Source organism: Aspergillus karnatakaensis (genome assembly GCF_047715665.1).
Source record: "Aspergillus karnatakaensis strain CBS 102800 unplaced genomic scaffold BJY04scaffold_52, whole genome shotgun sequence".
Classification (NCBI taxonomy): Eukaryota; Fungi; Ascomycota; class Eurotiomycetes; order Eurotiales; family Aspergillaceae; genus Aspergillus; species Aspergillus karnatakaensis.
The window spans coordinates 13,408-29,215 of record NW_027395764.1 but is presented as its reverse complement, the minus strand read 5'-3'; the positions used below and the strand labels follow the sequence as shown (position 1 = coordinate 29,215).

The 15,808-nt window shown below is 50.1% G+C and overlaps 6 protein-coding genes across 6 annotated transcripts; 1 reads left to right on the top strand and 5 right to left on the bottom strand.

The window, feature by feature from the left end:
• Nucleotides 1-208: 208 nt before the first annotated feature.
• Nucleotides 209-3,104, bottom strand: BJY04DRAFT_221713 (uncharacterized protein; the record flags this gene model as incomplete). Its single annotated transcript, XM_073717207.1, has 3 exons — nt 209-229; nt 304-2,610; nt 2,670-3,104. The coding sequence occupies 3 exons, from the start codon at nt 3,102-3,104 to the stop codon at nt 209-211; spliced, it is 2,763 nt and encodes a 920-aa protein (XP_073567554.1).
• A 1,634-nt stretch (nt 3,105-4,738) lies between these two features.
• BJY04DRAFT_221712 (uncharacterized protein) lies at nt 4,739-6,266 on the bottom strand (the record flags this gene model as incomplete). The annotated part of the gene is made up of 2 exons (XM_073717206.1): nt 4,739-5,147; nt 5,827-6,266. 2 exons carry the CDS (start codon nt 6,264-6,266, stop codon nt 4,739-4,741), a joined length of 849 nt encoding a protein of 282 aa, XP_073567553.1.
• A 1,239-nt stretch (nt 6,267-7,505) lies between these two features.
• On the top strand, nt 7,506-7,913 carry BJY04DRAFT_221710 (uncharacterized protein; the record flags this gene model as incomplete). Its single annotated transcript, XM_073717205.1, has 1 exon — nt 7,506-7,913. The coding sequence occupies one exon, from the start codon at nt 7,506-7,508 to the stop codon at nt 7,911-7,913; it is 408 nt and encodes a 135-aa protein (XP_073567552.1).
• Nucleotides 7,914-8,528: 615 nt separating this feature from the next.
• BJY04DRAFT_209653 (SDR family NAD(P)-dependent oxidoreductase) lies at nt 8,529-9,521 on the bottom strand (the record flags this gene model as incomplete). Its single annotated transcript, XM_073714155.1, has 2 exons — nt 8,529-8,740; nt 8,795-9,521. 2 exons carry the CDS (start codon nt 9,519-9,521, stop codon nt 8,529-8,531), a joined length of 939 nt encoding a protein of 312 aa, XP_073567551.1.
• An 864-nt stretch (nt 9,522-10,385) lies between these two features.
• On the bottom strand, nt 10,386-12,634 carry BJY04DRAFT_221708 (Zn(II)2Cys6 transcription factor; the record flags this gene model as incomplete). The annotated part of the gene is made up of 3 exons (XM_073717204.1): nt 10,386-10,427; nt 10,482-11,253; nt 11,307-12,634. 3 exons carry the CDS (start codon nt 12,632-12,634, stop codon nt 10,386-10,388), a joined length of 2,142 nt encoding a protein of 713 aa, XP_073567550.1.
• A 1,932-nt stretch (nt 12,635-14,566) lies between these two features.
• Nucleotides 14,567-15,519, bottom strand: BJY04DRAFT_221707 (uncharacterized protein; the record flags this gene model as incomplete). The annotated part of the gene is made up of 2 exons (XM_073717203.1): nt 14,567-14,634; nt 14,706-15,519. 2 exons carry the CDS (start codon nt 15,517-15,519, stop codon nt 14,567-14,569), a joined length of 882 nt encoding a protein of 293 aa, XP_073567549.1.
• Nucleotides 15,520-15,808: the final 289 nt, after the last annotated feature.

Sequence of the window (15,808 nt, the reverse complement as noted above, 5' to 3'; positions counted from 1 at the left end):
CGCGTTGGGTGGTGACAGCTCTTCAACCAACTGGGAAAGACTGATGACAATCTTAGAAGGAAGCGAAGGCCGCGCTTCAAGAGATCCAAGCTCTTGATTCCTTGATAAACATATTTCATGCTTAAACCATGGATGTAGTTTAATGAAACACTGAGGAATTGCTTTGTGCCGGAGCAGGGTTTCGAGTACTTCAAATGATACCTGATCCCTATATTCGAAGTGAATTAGGCTATACGCAATGCGGTGTAATATTAGCAGCCAGGCTGGCAAGGTAAGGCGATACGCGCTTCCTTTTGGCGATACCAGACTTTCGAGGGAAGCGCCCATATCAAGTAGATCTTCCATCAGACGACAATGGCCGTTGGCAGCGGCACTTACGAGCAGGTTGAAGCGTGATGGTATTGTGAGTAGATGCGGCTCTTCCTTGGCCTTTTCCACGATATATTGACGCTGATTCTTGGTCGCAGCAAAATGGACAAAGGATGTGAAAGGTAGAGGCCGAACATTAGAAACGGCGTCGTCGACATCGGGGGCAATACCAAGACCTTCTCTTGTATCTTGAAAAGCGAACTCATATCCGGCGACTATAGAACTTGGCAGTTCGTCATCAAGGAGAACTCCTCTATACGTCTCAAAGTTTGACCAGAGTTGTCGTCTGTACCTGACATCGAAAGTCATAATCTCCGCCAACCGCAATCGATGCATCGTCTCAACGCTCGACACGCTTTCAAAGTCAATAATCTCCTTGAGTTTGGGGTGTTCCAGAACGAAATCACTTGCTGATCGGTGAAAAAACTGACAAAATATGGCACCAAGTGTTCGAAAAGGGTCATCATCATCAAACGAATGGCTGACAGCCGACTCAATAGTAGTCAGCTCTAAGAAGCCTTTTGTAATACTCTTAACTCGAAGTCGCATTGTTCTTACTACCTTCCTAAGCCCTTCTTCATCGAATGGTTTGATAGAACCTAAAGCGGGAAACCCTGGAGATAGGAGCTGGTCAAGCCACCAGAATGCAACGCATGTAAGAGGTACCGTGTTTCTGTCGCTGGCCACAAGTACAAGTAGCTGAGCTGCAATCTTCTGATCGTAAGAATCTAAGGAGTCCAGGACTTGGCTATAGAGTGTGTTCAGCTCGCGTGGAGTAGTATGTAAAGTGTTGTAGAGGCTGTCAAGAGAATCACCGCGTAGGATTCGTGATGACAGGGCGCGAACGACTAGCCAGGCCCATAGAAAAACCCCTTCGGATTTCTCAACCACGGCCATCACCAGATCCAAGTACTCATCATCAATTTGCAGCAGGTTCCCCTCCTGTAGCAACATCTGTTGACCATAGAGGTAGATATCATGACTTGTTAGTTCATGAAGACGAATACAACGGTCTGGTGAGTCAGAAAGCACGGTAGAGAATTCGATATATGGCCTGGAACTGGCACAGATTTTAATGTTGTCTTCATCCGCCCACCTGAGTAGTGCTTGGGCGAGACCTTTGTGGTCAACACTGTCCCCCTCGAATTCGTCGAGTCCATCAATGAAGAAGCAAAATCGATATCCCGGAAATGCATTTTGTCGAACCAGAGTGTTGAATGCTATCTGCAGAGCCGTCGGACGGAACATGACGACGTCCAAGCCCCGGCTAGTACCGGTATGGGAATCCGTTAGGTTTTTCCACTGCATAGGAAAGATAACCGGCATGAGATCTGGACACTGCCTGAGAACATCAAAGAGCAGGGACCTGTGCAGCCCCTCGAGGGACCTTTGTAGCTTATCGCCTGCCTTCCAGAAGAAGAATTCTGCAACAACTAGCTTCTTTGACCCGGCCCAGGTGGTTAGATGTTGATATGTAGCAGGATGCTTGGCAAGGAATTTCATTAATGTTGATTTCCCTGACCCAGCCTTCCCGGTGACATGAAATACACCGTTCCCTGTGTCCAGCCATGCCAAGAAGGAAGCCGTTGCAGCACACCTGTTCTTTTGTTCTCTCTCAAACAGGACATCCCTCCGTAGGTTTGCGCCGGCTCCATAGTGATTATCTTCATCGCTCGTTGAGTTCATTTCCGGATCATCCTGCGGCTGGGCGAGGAAACGTGTCTGAGAGCCTGCCTGGGAACCTGCCTGGGAACCTGCCTGAGAGCCTGCCTGAGAGCCTGCCTGGGAACCTGTCCGAAAGTAGACCTGCGAATTGGCCCGCGGACCTTTCTGAGACACACGCTCATCTTTGGCCAAGAACCATTCAAACGTTCCTTGACTGGCATCATGGATTGTGTCATGTCTCTGAAAATGAGCCGGATAGATAAGATTCTCAAGAATTATGTTCTCCCGTGGTATCCGAGCAGCCACTGATACGAGGTTGTCCAAGTACGACGTGACGTGCTGCAAAAGAGGTTGACACTGCGTGTCTCCGGCTTGAAGAGATTTTATAGCTGATCCATCTCCATGTCCGGAACCCGAAGAAAGTGGTGCCATTCCTTGAGATTGCCCGTTGTTCGCGTTCGCTAGTTCCACGGCTTCCAGTATATCCTCCCGAATTCGATCCAGTCTGCGCGCGCTTTCGTTTGAGAGTTGTTTGCCTGCTGCATGGATCTCGTCGAGCTTCGCTTTAATGGAGGACTGTTCATCACTACCGATCACACATTCGTATTAGCATCAAGATCAAGAATCTCAAAAACATTGATGGCATACCCAAGCATCAGAGTCAATCGCAAGAGGATCTGCGACCGGTACTCGCCGAGGCGCCTCTTCATGTTGTTCACCTCATCGCTTTTCCTCATCGTAGCCAACTTCACCTTGAGACTCTTCCATTTTGAATTTTTGTCAGAAACCTTAAGCGTCTTGAGGATATCCATCAAGTTGCTAGACAGCTTCTGGCATTTGATTGCGAGCTCCTTGACGGCTTTCTCATGCCCCGTCTTCCCAACAAGACCAGACTCTAGTTGCTCAGTCACCAGCCTCAGGTCTCCCATCACAACTGCCATGTCAGCATTATCGGCGGTAGTGCCGCTGGCTGACTTGTAAACTTCGTAGGTTCCGGCGACAAGCTTAGAAGTAAAGTCAATGAATGTGATTATCGTGCTAGCAAGACTGACAGCTGAGATTGGATCCATGTTGATGACATTTCGTTGGGGCACGAATGCCTCGATGGGTTGTGCGCGGTGGGATGTCAGAAAAGGAGGGGAAGGAGCCTGTCATTTTTGCTTTTTCTTCAGCCTCGCGAGCCAGCAGATCGAAACAAATCGTGTAACCTGAAAGAATCGTGGGGCCCGAAGACACAGACGAGGCTGATGTGGTGGAAGCCGGGGCTTTCACACGAGCTTTTGCTCCTAATGCTCTAGATAAAGGAAAGATCGAACGATTGCCGTGGCTTCCCATTTGACAGCTTCCTCAGCATTGGCTGTCGTAAATCTCCATCCAATGATAGACCTTTGCCTTTGAACTACCTATAACGTAGATACGGTGCCCTCAACTTGGTTAAGTAGATAGTACGCTCGCCAACTGCTCACAACAAGTGGTGTCTTCACTTATTGTGACATGGGGAGAGAGAGAGAGAGAGAGAGAGAGAGCTGGAGAGAGGGGGTGTGTGTGTTTTACGGCTAGGGCTCGTGACTGGCATGCTTTCCACTACGCTTGAACAAGGCCGAGGCTGCCAGGGGGTAAGCCCTGGGGATTTCTAGCCATCATATCGCCTTCTCCGGTCTCCGCGGTTCTTATTTCTTCGAATTCGGCTATATTCATCTCGTCTTTTGGCCCTTTCAGTCTGGAAGAAAAGTTTGTTGTAGCAGAGGATTATTAGTAGCAGCTGCATGAATCTATCTGGGTCTCATGATCTGCTAGCACCCTACTGCTTACTCTCTTTATACAAAAAATAGGGAAGGTAAATATAAGACAAGAAAGGAGAATAGCTCAGATAAACTGCGGCCGGGATTGCCTTGAACAATCCTATCAAACAAGCAAGTCTCTGACAGCCAAGAAACTAGCTGTTACGGAACTCCCAACCTATGGTCCGTTCATGACTCTACAACCTTTTATAATCTCTAAGATCGGATTAACTAATCACCATAGAATTGTGGCTCTATAGTATCATCAGAATTCGCTAGAACCACAAAGGCTCAGGTCCAACTTGTTTGAAGACAGGTCACGGCTAGTGGTACGACTTAGTTATAGTAGTAGGGCTAGTCTGTAGCTCTAACCTGAATACTGTATAGTAGTACTATCAGAGTTACATTAGTACTATTCGAGTTGCATTTGCTGATGTTGCTTGTATAATTAAAAAGTATTGATTAGGAATAACAAAACTAGATACGTCGTAACAGGCTTCCTTCACGCCTTCTTATCCTGCGCATAGCTAGGGATTAGTTGCGCAGCTTCTACTCATACGCGTAGCTGCTACTTCTTCCCTTAGTAGCTACTTGTGTCAGAAGATGGATTTTTCCCTGGCTCTGGGTGCCTGGTCTGCACAGTCATAGTCAGGATCATCAGTTTCTAGCAATGGTAGTCGTCTAGGGTTTCATCTACCATCTACCCTCTGATCAGGTATACTAACTCATGCATCTCAGCAATGATAGCAAAGCAGACCAGAGAGAGGCCTAGCAACCCACGCCCGTAGGCATACCGACCAGTCCAGAAACACAGAGTAAAGGCAGTCAGTCCATACTAAGGTTATAGAACCAAGCAGCAAACACCATACCAGCTAGTAAATCCAAACCACTGCACTCCATCCCACTCCCCACCCCAAAAACCCTCAATACCTCCCATAAACAACCACAGTCTCAAACTCCGGCACCGAATCCTCCATCCACTCATCCTCACCAACAGGCGACGCCCTACGCTCCCCAACCCCCCCAAGCGTAAACCGATCCAGCTCAACGCGCGCATCAGCAGAGAGGCAGAAGAACAGATCATCCAGCGCCGCATATGCAGTCTCTGATATCACAAAATGCGAGGATCCGGCAAGCGCGATGGCGAATCGCCATTGCCGCCGAGATGGAGAATACCCGACTCGGATTTTACAGTAGGTGATGCGTCGGGACTCGAGATAGGCGGTGGCGGGGTCTTGGATGCCACGGGTTCGTTCGAGGATATCGAGTTCGGAGGCGTTGATTTGCCGCTGAGGGTGCGGGTCGAGAGGGTGGATTGCATTTTGGATGTTGCTTGGGGGTGGAATAAAGATGGAAGTTGGAAGATTGCAGGTGCTCTAAGTGGTAGGGGTTACGAAGAGAAAATGTACTCTAGAGAGGATTTATTTCAATTAGATGAACTGGCCAGATGCGCAAGGGGCATACCTGCCTTTGTTTATTCTTCATAGGGGCCCTTTGGTCTAATTGTCTTTGAGGTGGTGGTCAAGACGCTCCGATGAAACTGATTGAGCAGAATATAAAGAGAAGAGACACGAACATTTACCTTCTTTTTGCTCCTGAGAACGTGCGCCTTTGTTCTGACGCACTTGAGACTGGGCCAAAGCCATCAAGTGAGCCTGCCCGACGAAAGTAGACAAGAGAACTGAGACCGAAGCACATGTAGATGGCACATCAAAGCTCAATATCAAGCAGTTCTTCCTTAAGCCCAGAACTAACAAGGGTCTTGTATCGTAAAGGTATTTAATTCTATACCGCTCTGAGAATAGGGCGGCTGGGGTGATATTTAATCAAGTAAAACAATTACAGCATGCATAATATGACTATTCAAATTCAACGTAATCTCTATTATGATGTCCCATTGTGATATCTCAATTGTACAAACACAGACGCGCCATGCAAATGCAAGCCCTAAGGATCCAACTTAGAAATCCTTTCCAGGAAGTTGATGGTATAAAGTAAATGAACCACTCACTTCAACCAAGACGGCACAAACACCCCGCCAGCCCCTCGATTCCCACAACCATGCTCCCTCTGAACCACAATCCTCTCCAGAGGTTTAATAGAATCCCCAATCCACTCATCAGCCGTCGCCTGCGGCATCCTCCCCCCCTTCCACGCCTCCGTCCTCATAAACCTCGGCTCGACAGCCACAAACTGCTCCGTGTAGAACGACAGCATAGCATTCTCAACCCTCTTTGACGTAATGAACCCCCACGGGCCCGTGAACATGATTAGATGCCACCATCCTCTCCTGGAGGGGGAGTAGCCCACACGGACTTCAAAGTTCTTGAAGCCGTGGAAGGCGAGGTGTGAGGCGAAGCCGAGGCAGACTTCGCGAGCTTGGACGGAGGTTAGGTGGTCGATGGTGTTGATGGGGCCGGAGTAGAATTGGGTGAATGTAGGGGTAGACATTTTGTAGATGTATTTGTGGAGGTAGCAATATTTTTGGTATATTTTTCGAGGGTGGAGAGCAGGAGGAGCCGTAGCGGTGGGTTGCCGGTCTTATAGCTTTAGCAGGGGTGTAACCTTGAAAGCCGAAGTGCTTTATGTTTAGTATGGATCTTTCATGTTCTGCTCTCTTTGAACTAGATGTTTCATATTGCCATTTCTCCAAATTTGGAACAGGGAATTTCTTTGGCAAAGTACAAAGGCTCAAGGACAAAGGACGCTGGGATGGGTAGCCACAATGGATGAAAAGGACTCTTTCAGGACGTCTGTTGTAATGGCCTGGACTGAAGGTGTACAGAGTACACAATGACGTTACTAATCATACAGGGAGTCTTGAAGAGGGTTGTTAAGATTCCAGGAGGTACTACAAGCGACAAGATCGAATACAATTTCCTTCTCAATCAAAGACTTTCTCTCATCACTGCAAAAGAGCATCCTGTAACGACTGTAACAAGCCAACTACCTAAACTACCAACCCATCAAAGCAGACGAAGCGGCTGAATCCACCCTGAGGGCGATTTCACAACAACCACCTCCAACTCAGGATCAGAATCCTGGATCCACAAATCCTCGTCTCTTGGCACAGCCGTGAAATCCGACTCCTCGAATGGGTCGTGCTCCATCGAAATAAGGACTCTGCGATGGTCTTGAAAGACCGGGTCGTACTGCATGTCTCGGAGGTTACGGATGCACTCATTTTCAACCGTCCCCATAATCATCGTAAAGCGCCACCACTGGCGTTTGGAGGGGGAGTATCCAATTCGGATTTCAAACTCTTCGAGCTTTCCGTCTAGGAGATAGTCCCGGAACTCAGCAGCAAGGATGCGAGCCTGTTCCTTGGGGTCGTCTCCATCGCGAAAATGGACAGGGCCGCTGCCGCATGCGAAATAAACTTGATCGTCCATGGTGATCGTGGTAGATGCTGATGGGTCTATAGCGGACGGGAGGGGGGCATGGTATAAATAGTACGCTTTGCCAGAGTGGAATAAAGAACTGGAAACTAAAGAAAATGGCTCTTGGTGTCTATCTTTCATCTTACGGTTGTATCATCTAGCGACACAGAGACAAAGCAGGGGAGAAAGAGAAGATTGGAGCATGAACGCCATTAATCTCAGGGCAAAACCGCATCCGCATCTATCTGATTCTCCTCGTATCCCGTCTCGAAAGACTTTGTTACTGCTGTTCAGTATCTACACACCCACCATGCTATCCTACACCACAGATCCGTTCACCCCTTTAACCCAATGCCTAGTCCTAACAGGAATCATATCCCCCTCTCTTGACCCCAGCCTCACAAGCCCCACGCCTCAGGGCATACTCGACTCATTCCGCGCCCTCCTCCAGGAGAAAAACTACACGAACTTCGAAATCCGACTCAGCCTGGACGCATCGCTGAACCAATGGCGCTTGTTAGTCGTTCTTGGCGGCGCAATGCATACACCATCCTCTGACCCAGCCGTCAGAGAGGTCATCAAGCTATTTGTGAGTTACGTGGGGTGGGAGGAGACGTGTATTCACCGTGTGAAGGATGTGGAGTGCAGTACGGTATGGGTATTATGCCCAGTTGGGATATTTTTGAGCGAGATAGCAGGAGGGAAAGATAAAGAGTAGACTGGGCTGGTGAGCTTTAAAAGAGGCAGGGTTTGCTACTCACATGGTAGTCAAGTACAAAGCTGACGGTTAATGAGAAGGTGCAGTGTATGTCGAACCAGCGCAGCCTAGAGCACCACTTGGAGGAAATTATGTGCAGGTCTGCTCGCTGGAGTTATGACAGATATTAGGCGGCGAAAGTCTCATAGATAAATTGTTCGAGCGCTTGGGCGCTGGAGTTTCTAGGCTGTCCCTATGACATGTTATGCCATATGGGCGTATGCCATCTGGACTGTTGCAGCGTGTCATTGGAATACCGATGATAGCAGTCAACGGACAAGCAGGCGTAGCGTAATAAAATTATTAAAATGGAACAAGCCAGATATTGAGAGGAAACAGAAAAAAGAAAAACAAAGTCTGCTCAACGAGTAAATAGAGGCGTGGCAAGTACTCTCTACATTAATACAATTCATTCTCAGTTTGTTTTGAAGAATATGTCTTTTGTCTAACATACCTAAAAGCTAGAACTAGGCCAGCACTCCAGTAGTGATGTACAAACTGTGAATTCCTATTCAAGAAAAGCCCAACGCACGTCCCTTATGCAAGTGATGGCGACATCCATACAATTCCCGCCACCTATCTGGTACCTGGTAAAGACTGGCCAGCCATGAAGCGAGGGAACCCCTGGAAGCCAATCTTGAGCTCCCCAGTCCCCGGCGGGCCTCCAACAATTTCGTTCGTACGCGCCTTAAGCTCATCCACGTCCCACGCAGCGAAGACGATCTTGTTCCTGAGAAACTCGGCTTCGGGGGAGGCAATCCAAACCAGGAAGTCAGCGGGCAGAGAGACTACAAGAAAATGAGTAACTCAGAGGCACCAAGAGTCAGCTTCGATCGACTTACTATCATCATAGGCATACGGCAGCTTAATCTTCTCTTCCAATTTAGCCGACATGGCCGTCCTGAGGAGTCCGGGATGCACATTGTGAAGACGCACATGCGGGTTCTCGGCGGCAAAGGTCTCTAGGATCTTGACGGCGGCCATCTTGCTGCTTACATACGCGCCCATCCCCGGGAATGGCGGGAAGAGGATGCCGGCCGTGGTGAGATTGACGAAGGTGACTGGTTTGTCCGAGTTGGCGCCGACGCTCACGGTCCTATTTGCTAGGACGATCGCCTGGGCTGTTGCCAGCGTGCCGACCACGGTGGTCTTGTAGCCGTCGAGAAAGCTAGCAGGGTCTGCTTCTAGCAGGGGAACAACGGGGGCGAGGCTGCCGGCGCAGTGGACGAGGATGTCGATGCTACCGAACGAGCCTGTAGCCTTGTCCATGGCATTGCGGACGCTAGATGCATCGCATAGATCTGCCTCGTGGGTTTGAATAGTCGTCTCTGCGTAGCTGGCGCGAACGATCGCTGCTGTTTCGGCCAGGGCGTCGGCGCGACGGCCCAGGAGGATGAGAGCTTTAGGGCTTGATGCAGCGAAGGATGAGGCTGTGGCCCGGCCGATACCACCGGAGGCGCCTGTAATCAACACCACCTTGCCGGCCGTGGAGAGGGAGGGCTGAGAAGGATTGATGGCAGAGTAGGTGGCGGAATGGGTGACCTTGGTGTATGAGGGAGGTGTTGCCATTCTGCCGGTGAATGGTCTGAGTGAGTGGTAATGGAGCGAACGAGGGAGGGTGAACAAATGAATGAATAAGTGACTGCAACAGCAGCGGCAGAGAGGCCATTTATATGCTGAGACAAGTGGCTAGCAGCCAGAGATTGGTACATTTTCTTCTTTGCTTTGTCGGCTCAAATTCAGCTTCACCTCCGCTCGACCCGGGGTAAGGGACACCCGATGGCCGACAACGACAATGCTTAGGATCAGTTGAGCCAATCAAGGCACGCCTAGCGATAGCTTGTTGGTGGGTGGACGACAGTGTCAATTGCATCAGCGTCGGGATTGGCTACCTCGTGTTTCGTTCTTTCTACAGAGTGGATCACAGTGAGCACCTGGGCAGTCGATGATATATCCAGATCCAGCGGTAAGGTTGGAGCCGCGGTGGAGACCGGGACTGCGAATGGACTACCGTATTAAGCCTAGGTGCTGACAGACATTCTGCAAGCGATAAACTTGCTGATACGAGAGTGCAATAGTGGCAGACTAGTTCTTCGTCCTTTCATCCTCCTCGTCCTGCGCAATCCAGATCTCCTCCGCCAAATACTCAAACTTCTCTTCATTCAGCTGCTCAATAGCCGTAACTCTATAGATAGCCAGATATCACGGGGAAAACAGGGATATGAACCGGGGGGAATTCTTATTTATACGCCTGTCACTTACTGGCAAACCACAGGCTGTGGTACGCATAGGGCAAGGCTCCAACACAACGTATATTACTATAGAAGTGCGACAAGATCATTCGAAAGCAAAAGCCCACCAGACAACTCTACATTGCTTAAAGGCCTAACACCTAGAGCTGAGTTAGGAAGAAAATACGAAGCAGTTGGTATATCAGAGTGAGGTATTGTATGTGTCGAAAATAGGATAGAACGCCTATAAATAACTAGGTTAGAATAGAACAAGTTACACGGTGCAAAACAAACTCACGGATGAATCTAGATCTAACCAGTCTGTGTTCTGCCAGCCGTCTAGCATACTCGGAAGTGCCTGAAGGGTGCCGAGCTGGTCAGGCCCGTTGAGATAGTCGGACGGAAGCTCTGGGTTGTTGTATGGGTCTCGGGATTGTGCGGAAATGGAGGAGAGGTGAGCGCTTCTTGACGCTTGCTGTTGTACCTCTAGCCGCAGCTCCTCGAGGATAATGCCGTAGCGATGGCTTGGAGGTGCGCTAGTCCCGCCTTGCAGGAAGCGAGATCGGCATCGTTCTGCGAGCTCGTATAGCGACGTATACGGTTCTTGTACATGGTGGTTGGAGTTGTGTGCATTCTGCTGAATCTCCCATACATAAACAACAGCAAGGGCGCAGAAGAGGACATATTGAGTCCACCAGAAGGAGTGGAATAGATGGCTGTCATTCGCCATATTGCTCACAAGTTCCAACGCCTTTCTGGCAGCTGATAAGCACTCGGTAATTCTATCCTGGACCTCCGATTCATTTCCAGAGTGGCTGCCATCACCGAGCAGGAATGGTCGGGTTGCGTGGATGAGGGCGTGGTAATATGCAAGGCTAAGGGCAGTTGCTTCTCGACGAAAGGCCGGCATCAATGTGGATGGTTTCACGGTACCTAGGTGTGGAGGCAGCCCGGAATGCCAGTCGTGTAGTTCACGAACAAAGTGGTGTGCAGAGGCAGCTCGACTAGGATTCTGTGACCCGCCGACTGAGTATACTTCGCGGGAAATCTGCCCTATTATCCTCGCGACTCTGAGCGGGTGTTAGTGGAAAAGCCTCCATCTAGAGAGATCATATGAACAGACCTCGAGTGGGATATGAGGGCAACCATGTGAGACTCCTCATTGGCCTCCGTGGAGAGAGGGCCATCGTTGCCCATGTCTTCATCATTGACGGTGTCCGGAAAGTCTTGGTCAATCTCATCATCATGCAAGAGGCGCGGCCGTCCGAAGACCACACTGAGATATTTGTCTATGATGTACGAAGTCCAAAAGACTCGTTTGGCGCATTGGTGGGCGATATAGTCTGACTGGACTGCTAGAGATGCATCTTGTTGTCGGTGCTGCCTTCGATGCAGCCCAAGGGACGAGATGACTTGACAAGCATTGCCAAAGGTATACCAGGCTCTATTCATGCGGGCTGTTTGTAAGAGGTACAAGACTTGGATGAGTCGGGCTTGAGCGGATTCAAGTCTAGGAAAGCCAATTTCTGTGTCTGTAAACTGCATCGCAGCGCAAAAGTACGGGTCGCTTTCTCGCAGTGCGATTAATTCGATCTCATTCACCGTACTGCCCTGGAGCTTGCCACTACGAAGGCTTGCGATTGCTAGAATGGTGAGAATTATGGCGGCTCTGGAATTGCTCAATGTTAGGTTGATTGGACAGCCGTGTGCTCTGTCAGTGAGCATGGTTTCCAGCCAGCTCTCGATAGCCTGGCGATGCAGCATGCGGTATGTTACGACGCAGTTGTCAAAGTAGAAAACGACAAGTCTTCGTGTCGCCGCGTCGTCCGGAAGCACATCTTGCCTTGCATTTTCTAGGTGATATGGTCTGTCTCCAGCAGACGCGAGGAGCTGATTTCTTTCGGCCTCATTCGATCCCTGCGATACCGGGTTATTGTTCTGCGCGGATAGCTTTTTTCTTGCCCTGTGGAGAAAGGTCAGACCGGACGATTGATCGAAGAACTGGCCTTCGATGACGAGCTCCGATGTTGCTCGTGGAGTTGAGCCGCTATCCGTTGGGTTAAGAGCAGGGTGAGCTGAGTCGGGCAGCTGGGCCGTGCTACTACTTCTCGCTCTGATCGTAGCGCCGTCGAATGTGTGAGGTGCTGCTTCCTGACCGTCAGGGTTTTCCTTTGGAGTCAGATGCGGTGGAGTTGGTGGTCTCCCGCGACCGTATTTAGCAATGTAAGTGCAAGATAGTTTCCGACGAGCGCAGGTGCTGCATGGTAATGTCCCCGAACAACGGATCTTCTTGGTCTTGCAAGAGTCGCAGGCGCGACTGACCTTGGGCTCTTTCCTCCGGTTCTCTGGCGCATCTGATGGTGTGGACTGGAACTCTGCGTAAGATCGCGTGGGGGTTGTTGAGGCTTCTGAAATAGTATTGAAGGTGGCATCAGGCGACGATAGAGTCATGGCAGCAAAGAGAGCTGGATAGAAGAAGGAGGAGGAAGGGCACGGGCAGTGCGCCGGAAACGACGGATTTGCAGTTCGCCGCTGTCGCGGGGAAAGCGGGGAATTGGAGGCGATTTTCGCTTAAATTGATGTATGGATTAATGGGTCTAACCTCTGCCAACTCTCGCCAGACCGGGCATCCACAGATTCGACCCTCCACACAATCAGCCGAAACAAGTCTGCCACCTCTCGCCTGAGAGCATGCCGCCGTCCAACGAAAATCCTGGTAGGTCACCGACGAGAAAGACTGTTCGACCATATTGGTTGCGTGGTGGATCTGGTCGTCGGTGGCGATATGCTCGGTATTCATTCCCCACGGCGGACATACGATAGCCAGTCTTTTGGCAGCGTAATCCACGATTAAGACACATCGGAACTGGATTATAGAAGCGATAGAGGCTAGCTTTAGCGAGCAGAAAAGGTGAAGTCCAGGTGTTTTGTTGGGTTCAGTTGAGCAGCTACGCTCCCTTAGCCACAACTTTAAGAACCACCTGTAGCTGACACAACTTACCCAGCCTCTGCACTTGTTCAGAAACCTTCCTCCCAGTGACATTATTCGTGGTTAACTCTTTTACAGCGTTCCACACTCCGAGATGTGCATATAGAGCGAGAGGATTAAAAGGGCTTCAAACCAAAGCTGTGGCTAAGCCTAGCTCTCCGTAGCGTCTAGCCCGTGAAGGTTGCGACGACCGACTAGTAACATTGTTGATGGGGTCTCCGCGATCGGCCTTGCGGGCTGTCAGATGAAGACCGAGATTGCAGCCAGAATTCTTATTTATATGGAGTGCTGGCTTTCAATCGCCATAGGACATACTAAGATTAGGTATCTATGCACAAGAAAGAAGAAGAAGAACCAATAATGGTGTAGTGATACATTAGACCTCTTTGTCCTAGTTAAAACAAAGGCAAATCGTGTAATAGAATAACTACCCTTAACATCCTCTCTGCGCGGCCCATGCCCCTGCCAGTTCAACCTTCATTGTACGGAGTATCAAGATGGCGGGGTTTTTTACAAGGCACGCATTCTTTTTGACTCTGCGCAAAGCGCTTCTTCAGATACTAATCGAATACTAAACATGATTTGATAGCAACGCCCTCCTCACTCTTAAAACAATAGATAGTATTATAATTACTACAGGCCTGGAAACCCAGCCCGGGATCCACACTGGATCCCCTCCTGAATAGTAACAAGGGTAGTTGCAAAGAGGTCAGCCTAGTTAAGCTTTTCGGCCCAGGCTGCCGTTGATCATCACACCACCCGTGAGATTGAGGGATCGACTATAGACTACACCTGAGCTAATCTGGTGTCATGGCACCTTTTGAGGGAAGTGGGAAAGTCTTTTACCACCACACTTCTTTCATCAGCTACCCTCACGTACGTTGCTAACTCCGCTCTTGTCATTCTTGTTGTGCTCTACTCTGACTGTCACGTTTGAGGAGCTGAGTGAGTTGGTCAGAAATTGCGTCGCCGCGAGGACGGATTCAACCAGGAAAGTGACCAACCACATGCGCACGCTCGACAGCAGGAACTTGTTCTCGACGATCGCGTGCAAGAGCTTGCCTATTACTTCGCACACACAATCAACCTCCGCCGCATCGGCCCTAAGAATCAGACAGATACTTTAGCCTTCTTTACAGGCTGGAAGTTGCACACGTGAGTTGAGTCCCTGCAGCTGATCAATATAACTGTTTTGGGGTGTCCGAATATTTCACTCTCCTACAGGGGAGACTCACCCAGGTACGACCGTCCGTCACTCGATAGGCTTGAATATCCAAGCCCATGCTAAGACTTTTCATTCTACTAGTGGTGACTGGCTCGCTTGGCGGCATCCAGGCTCATTTCCGAGCCCTGAGCCCAGCACGCCAAAACTGACCCGGTGCCTTGGCATTGATTCAGGAGTCGGGTGAGGGGATCATGATCATCTTGAAGTTCATACGGCGGGAGATAGACATGATCATCACTTCACATCAAATCAAAAAAAAAAAAAGAGAAAGAAAGAAAGAAAGAAAGAAAGAAAGAACAACGCCAAACTTCCACCCCCCGAGAAACCACCCCCCATCGCCCTCCGCACCGCCGCAGCAGAATTCTCATTGTCCTCGGGACAATCCTCTGGCGCGTTCAACGAGTGTTTGCAAAGCCACTCCTTATGCGACGCCTGGATACTCTCAGCCGCAGCACGATCAATGTCCACCCTGCACGGATCCGGGACAACGGTGGTAGGAGTCGTCACAGCACAGGTATAGTTCATCTCCTGCCGGATATCCCAATTCACCCAGCTAGGCAGGTCCATGGTATCTGGGACACCGATAGCGAGGGCAGAACCCGGCCCGGTATCCGGGCAGGTCTCCTCGGATGTAGCGGAGACAAGATCCACATCTACACTGTCCGCGGTCTCGATGGAAAAGTAAACCGCAAAGCTCGTCATGTTCGAGAGCATCTGGGAGATCAAGCTCTCACTCTCGAACCCGTCTTTGTCGCACGAGCGCCATGAGAGCTCCCAGCTCAGCCGCCAGCGCCCTGGTGCGTTGAAGTTGTCGAAGTGTGTGTACTCAAGGTACGGATCGGCGGAGGAGAAATCTGCCGTTCGGAGGTTGTGAGAGCTGGAATGGGTGAGGTTCTCGTTGTCGAGGGACTCCATGTGGTAGCTGATCTGGATATCTAGGTACCGGGCGAGCGTTGGGTTCTGAAGCGCGAAGACGACCGGGAACCATTCTGTAGGCGTGTACGTCTTGTTCTGTGGGAAGACGAGGTCCACCTCTAGAATGCTGTCGCGGGTAGTATCAGAGGAAGTAGAGGCGAACGCGGAAGTGACCACGGCCCCTAAGATCGCTAAATGAAGGCGCATGATGAGGGGTGTATGGTCTATCCGTATATGGGGCGGGCCCAACTGGTGATTTATGTAGGCGAGGAAGGGTCCAACTGTCAACATTCACGAGGCACCTGCAGGGAAAAGGGGAGTCCGCGCTAGTATATCCAATGGCCGGGGTAGTATCCTACTTGGTGCCGAGCCGCTACGGGGGTGAGCTTAGCCTGGAAAGGGAAGAGATCCTCTTGGCCGGGGTGAAAAGTCAATTGTAGTCCAGTTGTATTGAGCAATTCAGATATGTACAAGCGTCAGAACACCTCTCTATATA